General features: G+C 36.0%; 1 protein-coding gene and 1 long non-coding RNA gene across 2 annotated transcripts; both read right to left on the minus strand.

Annotated features, from left to right (window-relative positions):
• Positions 1–7,266: 7,266 nt before the first annotated feature.
• LOC131440259 (uncharacterized) lies at positions 7,267–7,589 on the minus strand. The gene is made up of 2 exons (XR_009231362.1): positions 7,423–7,589; positions 7,267–7,361 (listed from the first exon to the last, which is right to left on the minus strand). It is a non-coding gene; the product is annotated as an uncharacterized LOC131440259 (long non-coding RNA).
• A 3,422-nt stretch (positions 7,590–11,011) lies between these two features.
• Positions 11,012–11,514, minus strand: LOC131440265 (cecropin-A1-like). The gene is made up of 2 exons (XM_058611387.1): positions 11,292–11,514; positions 11,012–11,232 (listed from the first exon to the last, which is right to left on the minus strand). The coding sequence occupies exons 1-2, from the start codon at positions 11,475–11,477 to the stop codon at positions 11,152–11,154; spliced, it is 267 nt and encodes an 88-aa protein (XP_058467370.1). The 5' UTR covers positions 11,478–11,514; the 3' UTR covers positions 11,012–11,151.
• Positions 11,515–15,244: the final 3,730 nt, after the last annotated feature.

The raw sequence follows: 15,244 nt of genomic DNA on the forward strand, positions 1-15,244 counted from the left end.
ATTACTCTCTCAGCAGACGGTTCTATTTTGTTGGTCGTTGAGCGCTTGTTGAACGACATACTGAACGAAGTATTCGTTCAGTTTTCTGGACCGGTTTGTTATTGATTTTTCTCTTGTAAAAATAGTGAGAAAATTAGATGTTATCTTCATATAGAAAAAAAATTGTGATTATTCTACGTGAAGTAGAAGTATTCTACAGGTATGTAGTATTAGTTTATAAAAATAAGTGGAAAAAACTTCGGATATTCTCCAGTAAAACTAGTCCAACGGGCTTCAACTCCTCATATTAAAAATGGCTCAAAGATGAACCTCTGTCTGCCGGATTTGTTGAACGAAAAAAAGTGGCATTCGGTTCAACGGTCTGTTTCAAAATCGGCAAACGAAGGTTCCGTGTTGGCCTCCCGTTGAACGATAAATTGGACGTTGATGATTGGACCAACGATACAACGTGTTGGATCAACGAAAGCCCACCGTTGAACGTTTTTTTTCCTAAAAGGGTACCACTGGTCAGTTTCAGTTTTTTTTTCAAGCGGAAACGACATTAGTTTGGCTCGTGACGCAACATTCGCCTTACGGTATGCAACATTTGTATGTTCAAATAGGCCTTCGCGGAAGGTTACAGGGATGTCAGATTTATAGCACTACGGAATATAAAATGCATTGAATTTATGCTTGTTCAATAGTGTTCTGTTCACCCGTTTTATTCGACCTCTTAACGAATTCTTTATAATCGTAATCCCTACAAAATTTTGAATGGTTCGCCTCCCATGCTGAACCATTAGTTTATTAATGGAATGACAATCCAAACCTTCGGATTATGGATTTTTTGAAAGGTAATTATGAGTTTTGGATATGCATATGGATGTTAGTCTCAATCTCTTAGAACTGCAATAAAAATAGCTTTATAATTGTCGCAGCCTCCAGCTGTGCCACCGGCAAAACGGCCGCTAATGCCTCCACAAATTGACCGAGGTGATTACCAATTTATAGATCTGACATTGTGACCATTTGATTGTACTGTAGTTCTGTAGTTCCGATCAAAAGTGGTTTTGCCACGAGTTCTATTACTTTAAATGGAGGAAGGCAAAAAACCTTTATTTGTTTCATGAAATATCTTCAAATTTTTGAAAATGGTTGATAATAACGGCCCGGAATGAATAGTTTACATCCAGGCACCAAAATCTATCAGTACCTGAATTTTGGTGCCTAACTTGACGGTTTCACATTCAAGCACCAAAATATTTTGGTGCCTAACATGACGGTTTCAAAATTTGACACGCAGGTGGCGCAACAATCGCTTAATTCCAGGCCCCAAACATTTTGTTGGTGTCTGGGTTTTTAGTGCCTGACTTGACGACGGTGTTTGCATCCATAACCATAGAAACTTCAGAAATACAAAATGGAGATACTCGTGCAGCAACATCTGCTACTAGGTTGTCATCTATTTCCGGTGACTCGAAATCAATAGGTCTAGGTAAAACGTCGAAAAAAAAAACCATCCAAAGCTCACAGATTTATTATAGATATTATAGATAAATCTGAAGAATTTGGTCCGGAAAAAGTTGCGGATAAAAATATTAGATTTTTGCTTGAGAAATTTAAAAAAAAATTTAAATCTATTTCTAGAATTGTCGGTGCATGTTTCACCTTCATCGGAAATTCAAGAAGGCACAACTAATTTAGTTGAATTATACCAGTCACCCGTTGTTTTAAATGGCTGTAAACACATCGTCGAAAACGCCAGAAGAGTCAGCTGTTGATGGTAATATGTCGAACCAGATAATTCTTAAATTGATTAGCAAATGTATATTTCTAGAACCCTATTGATTCAACGGAGTCGGACTCGGATTCGTTTGGTGGTTTTGATGACAAAAGTAAAGTAGAGAAGTCTACCTACCCTGCCGGTAAGTCTTGTTTTGAAATTAAAATATAAATTTGTGTATTCTAATATTATAAGCTGGCATCCACACTAGATACAATTATCGTTCTGTACGTTTTATTGATCAATCAATGAAGATTTTTGGTACTCACTGTTGCTTTTTCCTAAGTAAAGTAGAAGTACTAGGGTGAGTGTACCTAAAGTAAACGTTCCTGACTATTCTCGGCCAACGAGGCGGTTACAGGGTTGTTAATGATTATTTATATATTAATGCGGCGTAGCCATATAACGACACTCACAATGACGACGCAAGCATAGTCGGCCGCCGACCCACCGTCTAAAGAGTTCACGTGACTGCCGTCTGGCCAGGTCTACCGGATATATACATTTACATTTAATATGTACATCTTCCTTAAGAGCAAGCAGCTGCGAGATTTGATCCGCGAACGCATCAAAGTAGATGGCATTAGACAACTATTTTTTACGTACGAATAAAAACAAGATATTTTATTGCGACTTCCTTTTCATCGTAGCAACAATCTAAATAAAAGTGCAAAGATTGGACATTGGAGTAAGTTTATAATGCAAAGATAAATAAATAGTATAAAAAGTTCCTGCAAAACTTGACCGTTTGTTTTGAAAGATTTTACATCCGATTTTTGTGCAATTTACTGTATACCACTCGAGCATTAAACTTAAGAAGTCACAGTAGATTGCTGTATGGCCATCGTCCAAGTACCATGTGCGCGGGTGATTTTAGGAAATTTTCGATGGAAATTTTGAAAAATTTGTCAAAACCAAAGGCATACAGACCTTTGAAAAGCTTTTATCTATCTGCAGAGCAAAAATGGTTGAAAAATTCGGAGGATTTTCACAATCTTATCAAAAATAGCTCTGAAAAAATGAGTTTTTTTTTGTGATCTTTCACATTTATTTTTTTTTTTTTTTGTTTCGATTATAGAGGTTTTAACCTTAAGGTCATTCGCCTCTTCGGGGCAGAAAAATTTTCTGACCCTATGTGCGGGGTTGGGAATCGAACCCAGGTGGGCTGCGTGAAAGGGCATCGACTTACCCATCACGCTATACCCGTCCCCTTTCACATTTATTTGAAAAAATAATCCGTCTATCTTGTTTCATTATTTGTATCACTATAAATAAAGATTCTGTGATTGCACCATACTTAAATTGTGGTGATGAAATTGGATGATTTTTCTATTCTTACAATATTCTAAAATACGTTTTTAATATTTTCAAGTTTCAATAATATTTTGATGTTGTGTTATTATGCCCATATGGTAATTCCTGCTTTTCCAATTGAATTATCGTCAAACAGCTACAACACGGTCCAAGAACAAAAATATATATCCACGAAATGCTCCAAGCTCTTGTATATTAAAATTTGATTGGCTTCTTCCTAGCAAACTCGGCAAAAACTGCGCGTATTGTAAAATTTGCGAAAAAAATATCAGTTGCCGCGGAGGTTTACCTGACATGAGAGTCATATACAAAATTCCCGACAAATCGCACTTCCGAAGATTAAAAAATTCATTGAACCGACAAAAACTATCAAAGATGGAGAAATTCAAATATGTGCATGGGCAGTGGAGCACAACAAATCTGCTAAGGATGTAGAGAAATACGCAAAATTATCAAAAATTATCTTCTCTGACTCGGAAATAGCCAGAAACTTATCATTAGGACATACAAAAGCTACCGTCATCGTCACAGGTGTTCTTGGTGAAACACATAACAAGCAACTGACAGAAGTTTTGAAAAAGAATTATTTCAGTTTACTCATTGATGAGTCTACAGATGTGTCAACTAAAAAAAACCTTAGTCATGGTTGTTCGAACTCATAGTTGGGTTGATGATACGCTAACTATTCGGGACTATTTTTACCATGTTGTTAGATGATAGAAACCGATGCTAAATCAATATATATAGTGCAATAATTAACAAATTCGTAATGGATGATATACTGTATAAAAAAAATTAATTGGTTTTACGGCTGATGGAGCCAATGTCATGTTTTGATGAAACAACTCTGTTTCTGTTTTGCTAAATATGGATTGTCCTAATTTAGTCTTAATCAAATGTATATGCCATTCGTTAGCACTGTGCGTCTCTTATGCTTATCCCTCCGTATGTTGAACAGATGTGTAAAGATATTTACGCATTCTTGAGCAATAGCCCTCTGAGAACTGCCAAGTTTGTAGAACTGCAGCATTTGATGGATCTTAAACCACTGAAAATGCTGCATCCTGCCGCAACTCGTTGGTTGTCATTAGAGATTATGGTAACGAGAATCTTTAGCCGATTTGATTCACTAAAAATATACTTTAGTTTTCAAGACACCTGTGTTGATGGAAAATGAAAGAAATCCAAGAATGCTTAGAAAATTCATTCATCAAACTCTATCTGAATTTTTTGCGTATGTACTGCCCAAAATTAAAAAACTAAATCGTTTTTTCCAGTCAGAGAATCCTCAAATTTACCAACTAACCTCGGAAACTACAAGGCTTTTAGGAAATCTACTAAATAATTTTGTGAAACCTAACTATTTGATCGAACTAGAAAACATTGCAATGGTCGATTTGAACCCAAATAATTATTCTGAGTTGGAGAAAATGTACTTAGGAATCAAAGTTCAAAGTTTGCTTGACAAAATGAGCCAGGAGATATGAAAAGAAGAGTTTCGCAAATTTGGGTTGACTGCAATGAACTTTTATATTTCTGTTAACAACCAGAAAAAAAGCGCATCGATTTGAACGATCAGTCTCGAGATTATTGATCCAAACAACATAAAAAGCAAAATTCACGAGTCAATCTACCCGTTGCTGAAACATTTTCATCATTTAGCACGGAAACATAAAAAAATGAAACATTTTCATCATCAAGCACGAAATACTCAGGATAAAGACGACGAGTTTTGTGAAACAATTTGCAGTAACTGGGGCCCTAAAACTTCTTTCGAAGACGGAGTAAAATTCTGGAGTGAGGTGGATGTGCGTCGGATGGATGGTAGTCACGCGTTTCCGAACTTCCGGATCTTGGTTATCTCTTCAACATTCTACAGCTGCAGTAGAGCGGATATTCTCTAAATACAATTTAAACAAGACAAAAATACGAAACAGAATGCACACAAAAAGTATGCAAAGAATTCTTTCAGCAAAGGAATACATAAAATGTCACAAAAATGATTCAGGAATTGTTAATATTACTGACGGGGCCTGGAATCGATTTACTAAAGATATGTATAACAAACGGAACGATGATGCAAACAACTAATACATTAAAATGTCTTGTTATTTCGCTCAGGTAGAACAACTCAAGTTTCGTTTCCACCAGGCAATGATTTCTGATAGATTGTTTATTTTTACAGATACATCAACGATTATGTTTTTTTAGTTAAGTTGAAATAAATGTTATAGATGCAATTTTTATTACCATAGACATTTTTGAAAGGAGCTGCAGATATAACAAGAGCTACAGAGACAAGGCAACCAAAATTTCGAATGATCTAAAATCAAACAGATCAATCAATCGTGACACTTTTGAATCCGGAATTGCTCGAGAGTCTGCTTAGATTGATCTTTATCAGGAACCAACACCAAACATTGTTTGTTTTATACCGACGAAATTACTCCAATATCCCAAATGTATGCAACTATATTTTTTGTACAAATATCAATATTTAAGCTTCTCTTCGTTAAACTTGTATTCAAGTTTTGTATGCAAGCAGTTATTTGTATAGCGTTAAGTTTCTCTACCATTCTGCGATTTCGGTTGGGGGCTGTCCATAAAAGACGTCACGCTTCTTTTGACGATTTTTGACTCCCCATCTCCCCTTTGTCACAAATTGTCACAGAATCAAAGACCCCCCACCCCCCCTATGTCACATGTCACGAATTCAAAATAAATAAAATTCATCTCAATACATTCTCTATATGTATAACAAACCATATAAATATGAGGGAAAATCGATTTATTACATGCTGTCATTAGATTAAAAAATATCCCTAAAACTACAAAATCATCGGAATTATTTTATTAATATCATTAACATCATTTAAATCATCTGTTTTATTCCTCCTAGGGGTACACAGATATATTATTGTTTTAGATAAAGAATAATAATTCCTTAGTGTAGCATACAGGGCTGAGAAAATAAAGACCAAAACCTCATCAAAACGAGATCACTGCCGGAGAATCTTTTCATGATCAGTTGATCAGTGAATTTTAAATCACATCGATCAATATCGGTACTGATCTTCTGTCACACAATGGGTAGTGATTTTAAGCTAAAATGATTCTTGATTTATGTAAGTTCAATCATTGGATGATTCGATAAGCTTTGATGTTGGTGGAGGAAAATCACATATGATCAAGATAAGACATGACATGATCTACGCCTGAAATCGTTGATCTCCCTCCCTTTTTCAAATGGAGTATAATTGAATAAACTGCATCAGAATCAGATAAGAGAAATTCTTATGATACAATATTATCAATGCTAGAAAATCAAATTACAGAAAAAATTGTCAGTGCATAACTTAAGTTAAACCGTTTGAAGGCATCTTTTTTCCTTTTTACTCATATTAGGCCAAATTTATTAATTTCGCTAATTTATTCGCTCCTCCGTGCACTTTTGCTGATCACAACAGAAATGATTTCCTGCATCACTCATTTCTGAATTTACAAGAAGAAGCTTTTACATCAACAAATACACGTTTTCCTATAGAATGTAAACGTTTATTGTGGAGATTTTTTCAGGAAATAGTGCAAAGCAGTAATGTAATTAGGTATTTCAAAAATGAGCTCATTGAAAATATTGGACGTCACATTCCAAAAACCTCCCCCCCTCCCCCCTGTCAAAAAGGTCACGTTTTATGAAACACCCCCCTCCCCCTTGCGGCGTGACGTTTTTTATGGACAGCCCCTTGACGCGATAAACGTTTTCTCATCATTAATCGAGTTCATCTTATATATAATAGAAAATTAATCTTAAGCATCAAACACTCAAAATTTACCCTTTAATTATTTATTTTGTCATTTATCAAGCGAAACGACATAACATGGAATTTCATCCGAGCTTGCATGACACAAGATCAGAGCATACATATTAAAGCTTCCAATCATTTTATGGAAAAAGTGCCATAGTCTTGCTGTCTAGTAACAACCCACGATGTAAAATACCCTGGTGATCACATTTTTCTATGTGTTAGTGCGGTTGTCATTTTATTTTGGAATAACAGAGAGACGTGAAGAAGAAAAAACATAAACAAATGACGTTTCGGGAGTTGCTTTTATGAAAATATTTAGAGTTGGTTCTGTTTGCGAAAATATTGACAGTGAAATGCGGTGTTTTGTTCCGGGATGTTTCAATCGTTTTCATCACCTGCATTTGAAATGCCACCCACAGCACAATCACTCCATTATCCATAATAACTGTAATAGATACCACAGTGCGATCCGCCAAATCCTTCCTCCAACGAAATGAACAGAATCGAATGTGTGTAAAATTTTCTATATTTCGACGTTACCTTGCAAGCCCTTGAAGAAAAAATGTTCAGATTTTCAATTAGTGACAAAGATTCGCCAGGCTGCGCGACAACTGGAGTAACTTAGAAGTGAAATCCCGATCTGAAATGGTCGTTTGTTTATGTTTACATGCTTGAATCCCGGCGCGCCATACTTAATTTCGTGAGAAAATTACCAGCACAACCAAAACTGTCTTATCACGCCACCAGTGTATTTTACGTCGTGGTAACAACCTTCCTCTAACATGATAAGCGTACGACTGAAACGCAGCGAAGCCAGATAGTAGTAGATTTGAATTTTTCTCGGAAGCGCTCACGGTGAAAAGCTTTTTTTTAGCTCGCCAGACAAAACTTGTTTCCGTTATTCTCCGTTGATAAATTTTAATTTCCGTAGATTTCCGTAAAAAATCCAATTCCCGTAGATTTTGTCTACGGATCCGTAGATCCGTAGAAAATGTTCGAATTCGTAAATCTACGGAGATTTCCGTAGATCTGACATCGCTGCTGAAACGTTAGCTATAATTTCGCTTCTATTTATAGATTCGCGTGCTTCCAACAGCTTCGCTTTAGCATCGATTGACCAATCAGAGCGATGCTTTTCCATTGATATATCTCTTATTCCTTCTAAACCGTCAACTATGGCAGGGAAATCCGCTATGCCGAAGATTTTTTGCAGACAAAATAGGACACTGTTCGCTACTAATCATAATTTCAATCATTTATAATTAAATTTGACATTCAAATCGAATCTTAGAAATATTTCCATTCAAATAATGAAATAATATTAATAATTGATACAAAATATTCTGAGTTGTAAGTGTTTAAAACCTAACCACTTTATTACATGTTTTTTCCTTGGGTTTATGATTTGCACCCCTATATAAAAAATAATGATGTGTTCCACTTCAAAACAAAAAAATACCTGGCATCTCTGCCAAACAAACACTATTCGCACTTAGCAACGGGAGTGTGGGTAAACTAGACATAAGAATCAGGTTCGAAACCAACTCGAATTTCAATTCAATTAAATACTGTCCCAGAAAGTATGGTCGCACTTTAATTTCGTTGTAAATAATTCACAAGTGTTATATATTCAAATTTTATTCGATATATTGATAATATTAGACTACAACAACAGAATATTATTCTCCACATTTGCTACTTAGCCATTGTAGACTAGCTGGCGCACCTTCTTGCGAACGTTCCTCATTAAATTCCGTACAGACTTCTTGGCGACAAGTTTTGACACTTTTTTCCAATCCTTTTCGAACTGTTGAATGGTTTCAGCTGCCGAGACATGTTTCCTAAGATGTGCCTTCGTTAATGCCCAGAAATCCTCAATTGGTCGAAGTTGTGGGCAATTTGGTGGATTCATGTCATTTGGAACGAAAGTGACATTTTTGGTAGTATACCATTCTACCGTTGATTTCGAGTAGTGGCAAGATGCAAGATCTGGCCAGAAGATAACAGGATCCTTGTGGCTTCGAATCATGGGTAGAAGTCGTTTTTGTAAACATTCCTTGATGTATATTTCGCTGTTCATTGAAGCTATAAATTACTTGCCAGACCATAGCTTTATTACCAAATTTTTTGACTTCCATCGATGTCTCGGACTGGTTTAACACTTGCCCTTCTCGCACCGTATAATATTGTGGTCCCGGTAAGGATTTGTAATCGAGTTTCACGTAGGTTTCGTCGTCCATGATTATGCAGTTCAAATTTCCAGCAAGAATCGTATTTACAGCTTTCGAACCCTCGGCCTGATCGATGCTTCTTGTTTCGGACTACGTTTTGGTTGTTTCTGCTTCTTATAGGTTCGAAGATTCAAACGTTCGTTAGCACGAAGAACATTTGACTTCGAAGTGCCCACTTTTTTGGCCACATCCCGAACTGAAACCTCTTTCAGTATATGTTTATCCAACTGAGGGTTAGAATAACCTTTTTTTCGACTCGTTTTCGGTTTATCCTCAAAGGTGTTATCCTCACCGAACTTCCTGAATGTTATCTTTCTCAGTGACAGTCCCCGTTCTGTGCACCATTTGTACACAATTTTTCGACGTTGTTCTGCTGAAAGTCTACGCATTTCGAAACAAACTAATGAAAACGAATAAACAACTACACAAGTGGTTAGAGAAGAGTGTAAACAACAGGACGCAACCATAAAAATTGACAGATTCTGGACCATGACGAAATGGCAGCGGTTTTTGGTTGCGTACATAATTTCTGGGACAGTCTTTACGTTGAAACTAGGTTAGAAACAAGCTTCAAACAATCGGTTTGACAGCAGTTAAAGTGGAAGCTGCGTTAGGTTTGGCATTAAGCGAAAACGATACGAATAAAACTTTTACGAACCAGTTTTAACACGTTGTCTTTTCGTCTTCCACTAACAGATTCAAATACGCCAAGAATGTTGAAATATGACTGGAATGCATGATACATTTTCCCTTGTCTTGAGATAGATTCAACTAAGTAAAAACTTCATTATATAAGTAATGCTGGCACGAGTCATGCTGCAAATTTCCTATCGCTGAAAGACTAGAATAAACACAATATTCTGCTAATAAATGCAACACTCATATTTTATGTTAACAGTTACAACAATATTAACATTTCAATGTTTATTTGCAATTCATCCAATCGACTCCAAAATATCCGACCTAAAACTTGGTTCGAAAGTTTCGGCGTAGCATACCGGCAAGCAATCTTGCTACATGATCAGTCCACTGTAATCTGCGACTGTTTTCTTTTCAGCCTTCTCATGTCTCGTATCGTTTATTCCACCTCGGATCCAACGTATGTAGTGTGGCTGCCTCGTTCTCTACCAGACACCATGTATTTCGTCTTCAATAGTAAATCCAACCCATGCGATTTTTCCTTCATCTAGAGAGCTGAGAACAACTTTAAAAATTGTTGTTCGCAAACCAAAAAAGCATGTGAGATTTGTTGATGATGGTTAAAAATCAGCCTATAGTAAAATGTATGACGAAATTGAGCTTTTTATCATTCATTAGTGTCAACAAATTCACGAAATAGGTATTGAAAGATTTGAACCCGGAACATGTCTTAGGTTCAGTGATGGTTTGAAACAATTACCACCACGCTGTTTTTTAGTCATTTATTGAATGACCTTCAACATCATGCGATACCAGCTGGTATCATTTTAAATTTAGCGCATCCTATTTAGAACGATGAATGTCGCAGACAACCTTGATATAAAGGAAGAACCGTAATACTTCGATTTAAATGCCATTCAGTTATTGTGAGTAGAATTTGACCGATGCCTCAGACATCTTAGGCCGACGGACGTTTCTAGATTCTAGGATTGGAAAAGGTTGGAATAGCGGTTTTTGAATCATGTCCCAATACTGTACGACTGTATTGTATGACTCACGAATGAAATGTTTGCTGATAAAACTAATCATTTTGTTCATGAAATCGTGAATTATAGTCATGGTTCCATTGCTGTTCGTTTTCTGGGTTTATTGGGTAATTTGTTAATCTGTCAAAATTCATTGATTTGATTGATTGATTGATCCGGAAATCAGAATATTTTTCAGTTTTCTCAGAAATGTGTGTTGAAAAAACATAACTGTTTACCATTACTTCTAGTTTATTTTATTACTTATTTTTGTACAAGGAACATAAACCATCTTGAAACAAATTAAAATATTTCGACTGCCTTGGCGATAATCCTGCAAGAGCTTTTCGAAGTTCTACCAACGTATCATCGCTTCACTTCCCTACCGCCTTATATCCAGTAATAACAGGAAGAGCCTTCTCCGATGCCTTGAATACTCGCTTGCCAACTCCTTCCTGCAATGATAGTTAATCGATTAGACAGTTTTCTTTATGACTTCAGTTTTTGAACATACCAATTTTTTACCAAGCTTTTTCAAACCACCGGCCTCAGTTTGTCCAAGCAACATCAGAGCAGCCACCAGAACTACGAGAAATAAGTGTTTAAAATTCATGACGACGGTTTCGAAAGCTTTTCGCTGGCAGTGAAATTCCAGGAGACTTGTTCCCGTTTGAAACAATGATTGTGAACTGATAACCATTCTCTGTGAAGCAGAATCATTTTATACCGACAATGACGACTGGTAGCCAGTCAATGAGTGATCCATTTCTGTACAATGCTATTGGCTTGCAACCTGATGGGAATCACCGCGAGCGGATGGTGATTTTGCGCGCTCGCTTTGGTGTTTCAATACACGGCAGTACGACGCGCTACCAGTTCATGCATAAGGAATTGGTACAGCTGATGGCAGTGGAAAAGGGGATTCACTCCGATGATTGGAGGTTTGGTAACCAGACATATCTCTTGCATTCAGAATGCAGGACTTATCAATAAACCTCATTTGTTTAGTTTACATTCTGATTCTTATTCAGATCCAACTTTTGTTTTCGAAGTGTTTTGTTTATAGAAAGGCTATGCACTCACTGTGAAAACCAACTTTTGAACCGAGGTCGAATGTCGTATACCATTCGACTCAGCTCGACGAACTGAGCAAATGCCTGTGTGTGTGTGTGTCTGTATGTAATAAAAATGTGTACTCGATTTCCTCGGGGTTGGCAGGATCGATTTTCACAAACTAAGATTCAAATGAAAGGTCTCCTGGTCCCATAGCTTGCTATCGAATTATACCCGCTTCGGGAGTAACGCGGTGGAATATGCAAAAATGAATAAAAAGTGCACTTGATTTTCTCTGAGATCGCTAAATTGATATTCTTCAACTAAGATTCAAATTAAAGGTCTTGTAGTCCGATAGCGTGTTTTCAAATCTGGATCCGACTTTCGGTTCAGAAGTTACGGGATAAAAAATGCTGAATGAACTGAAAAAATGTCCTCCTTCTCAGAGACCGCTCAACCGATTCTTTCACAAACTTAAGATCAAAATCAGATCAGTTCCGGAATTACAGGCTAATAAGTATAAAAACTCCATTTTCAGGAGCGAAATTTTATACTTGACCTGGAAAAATCAAACCCAATACATTCAAATAGCCGTATAACTCTTCAATTAGGTTAGTTTATGATCAAACACGATGATTTTGAGTTTACCGGATTATTCTTTCTGGTTTTTTAAGTACCGGAAAAGTGCTCGTGAGCTCAAAACCGCAAATCATTCCAATTTCTCAGAAACGGCTAAACCGCTCTTCGCAAACTCAGATTTAAATGAAAAGTATTATGTTTCCATAAGTTGATATAGAAATTTATCAAGATCCGGTTTCTGGTTCCAGAAATACAGGGTAGTGTGTATGAAATTGCAACCTGTCATATAACACATGGGCTGAAAAGTCCCGGGCCTACCAAAGAGAATACGATTTTTTTGGTTCCAAATTAACTTTATTCGTCAACGTAAGTTCCAACAAGAGCAACGCAATCATTCCAGCGCGGGTTTAATATTTCAATACCACTTCTTAAGGCGATTTATATTTTGCCTCAAAATAGGCCTCAGTTTCAGCGATAACCTCTTCATTTGTGCGAAATTTCTTTCCGGCGAGCATTTTTACAGGTCAGCTAACAGCCAGTAGTCGTTGGGAGCCAAACCTGGCGATTACGGTGGATGTGGGAGCAATTCGAAGTTCAATTATGTAGTTTTAAACAAACACATTTTTGTTTTCTAGATAGGGGTGCAAATCAGAAACTCAAGCAAAATACGCGTAGAAATGTAGTCAGGTTTTGAACATTTACAGCTCAGTCAATTTTGTATCAATTATTAATAATATTTCATCATTTGATTGGAAATATTTCTAAATTTTGATTTGAATGTATCAAGCCACGTATTTTAAATTGTATACCATTGAAATGTTGATTAATTGCTAGCAGTGTCCTATTTTGTCTGCAAAAAATCTCCGGCATACCGGATTTCCCTGCCATAGTCGACGGTTTTGAAGGATTTAGCTATATGTCAATGGGAAAGCATCGCTCTGATTGATCAATCAATGCAAAAGCGAAGCTGTTGGAAGCACGCGAATCTATAAATATAAGTAAAATTATAGCTAACGTTTCAGTCCTACGTGTAGGTTGTTGCTAGACAGCAAGACAAAAAGTGCCATAAAACTGCGTGCATACAAAACTTGAACACAAGCTTTGCGAAGAAAAGCTTTAATATCGATATCCGTATCCCAAGTATGTACAAACACTTAATTGCATACATGTGGGCTATTGATGTATTTTCGTCGGCTATAAAACAATTAAAAATCACGACAGAGTCTATATTCCGGGTTCGCGTGTTCAGTTCCTAATAAAAATCAATCTAAGCAGACTCTCGCGCATTTGCATAAATGTGACGATCAGTTGAAAATGTCGATCATTAGAAATTTTGGTTGCCTTGTTCCACATAAATGGCTCGAACAACCCCATAGAGCTGATCCTTGTAGTTTTTCCATTGTTTTGATTGACTTCCCAAGTAGCATGTTAAGTTGCTGTCCTGTATTTTTCTACTGATTGTGCAATTTATCAAGTAAGTTTATATTACTATTCTAAGAATAGTATTCTTGTAACTGTTATGTTATGGAAAAAGAGCAATTTTCTGTGTTGTGCAACATATCAACATAGTTCTTCCGTTATCATTGTGCAACTGATACAAAACTCATGCGTCGATCCCATCACAGAGGCAGTCAAAAAATCAGCGAAAAAACAATTGTGAAACTCGTAAAAACTCATTAAACAAGATATGGAATGACGTTTACAAAAACATAACAAACCTAAGTTCTAATAAATAAGTTTCACATTTGATTTTCAATACAACTGTTCTTAACACAAACATGGATCTTGTAAAACAACCTGCACATGAAAAATGATCATGCTTACATATTGTAGAATTGATCTTTTGTGTTTTTGTTAATGAAAAATCGACAACGAACTGCTTTTTTATGGTGAAACATGTATTCGTACGCATGAAATTTTCAAGCGCCTTTGAATGAACGTATTTTGATGATTGTACACCAACTTCTGTGAAAATAACAATCTATTATTTTTAAAGAGAATCATCGGAATGGTGTTTAAAAAACGTATATTCAAACATAGTTAAAATTTCCAGACGGTTTTGATCGAACTAATGTTTTATTGAACCTGAAAAATCTCGAAATGAATTTTTCTTCAATTTTTTCTAATATGGCATCGATGGTAACAGTGAGTTGAATAGAAAATGGTTCACGCAACGTAATGATTTATATTATTTAAATAACGGTATTCATTAACATGTGAATATTTCAGAGAGAAATATTATACGTTTTGTTTTGATTTTAAACAAACTAGTTGAATTAAGTAACAATACAGTATAAAGATTCTTAATGGGCCCGACACTTGTAATACGCACTGTAGGTATTATTTTGGCAAGCCCATGTGTTGGAGTTGTACAAACAAGTTGCACAAACAGTATCATGAGAGTAACTTTAATGAACTTAACTTTTCGCTCAAAAGTGATGTCAGATCTGCTCATTATTTCAGCAAGATGAAAACCAAACACAATTGTTCTGATTGAGTTTTGTTTTCATTGCGTATGTAATGTTGTATTTCCGCAACATTTATGATAATATTCTCATCTTTGTAAGTTTTGTTTTTATTTCAAATAGATAAATATTTCATAACGTTTTTGTATGTTTTGGATTTCATATCATTGTTTTTTCTAAAAATGAAGAAAACTACTCACAATTTTATGAGGCAGCCAAAACTATGCAGACTTAACAGAAACTTTTTTTCACAGTAATCTTATGATTCGGCGTATCAATTTTTATCTTCAGGAGAGCATCATTTTGTTAATTTCTCTTCCACAAGAGATAAATAATCATTTCGACATATTTTGTGTCCAATACAATTTGA

Source organism: Malaya genurostris, chromosome 1, assembly GCF_030247185.1.
Source record: "Malaya genurostris strain Urasoe2022 chromosome 1, Malgen_1.1, whole genome shotgun sequence".
In the NCBI taxonomy this organism is placed as follows: Eukaryota; Metazoa; Arthropoda; class Insecta; order Diptera; family Culicidae; genus Malaya; species Malaya genurostris.

What these genes read in the sequence shown, in the direction of transcription:
- LOC131440265 (XM_058611387.1), bottom strand. Translation starts at nt 11,477, where the DNA reads ATGGTTATCAGTTCACAATCATTGTTTCAAACGGGAACAAGTCTCCTG. An exon ending in AAAAGCTTGGTAAAAAATTG is followed by an intron (nt 11,233 to 11,291) that starts GTATGTTCAAAA and finishes CTATCATTGCAG; the next exon opens with GAAGGAGTTGGCAAGCGAGT.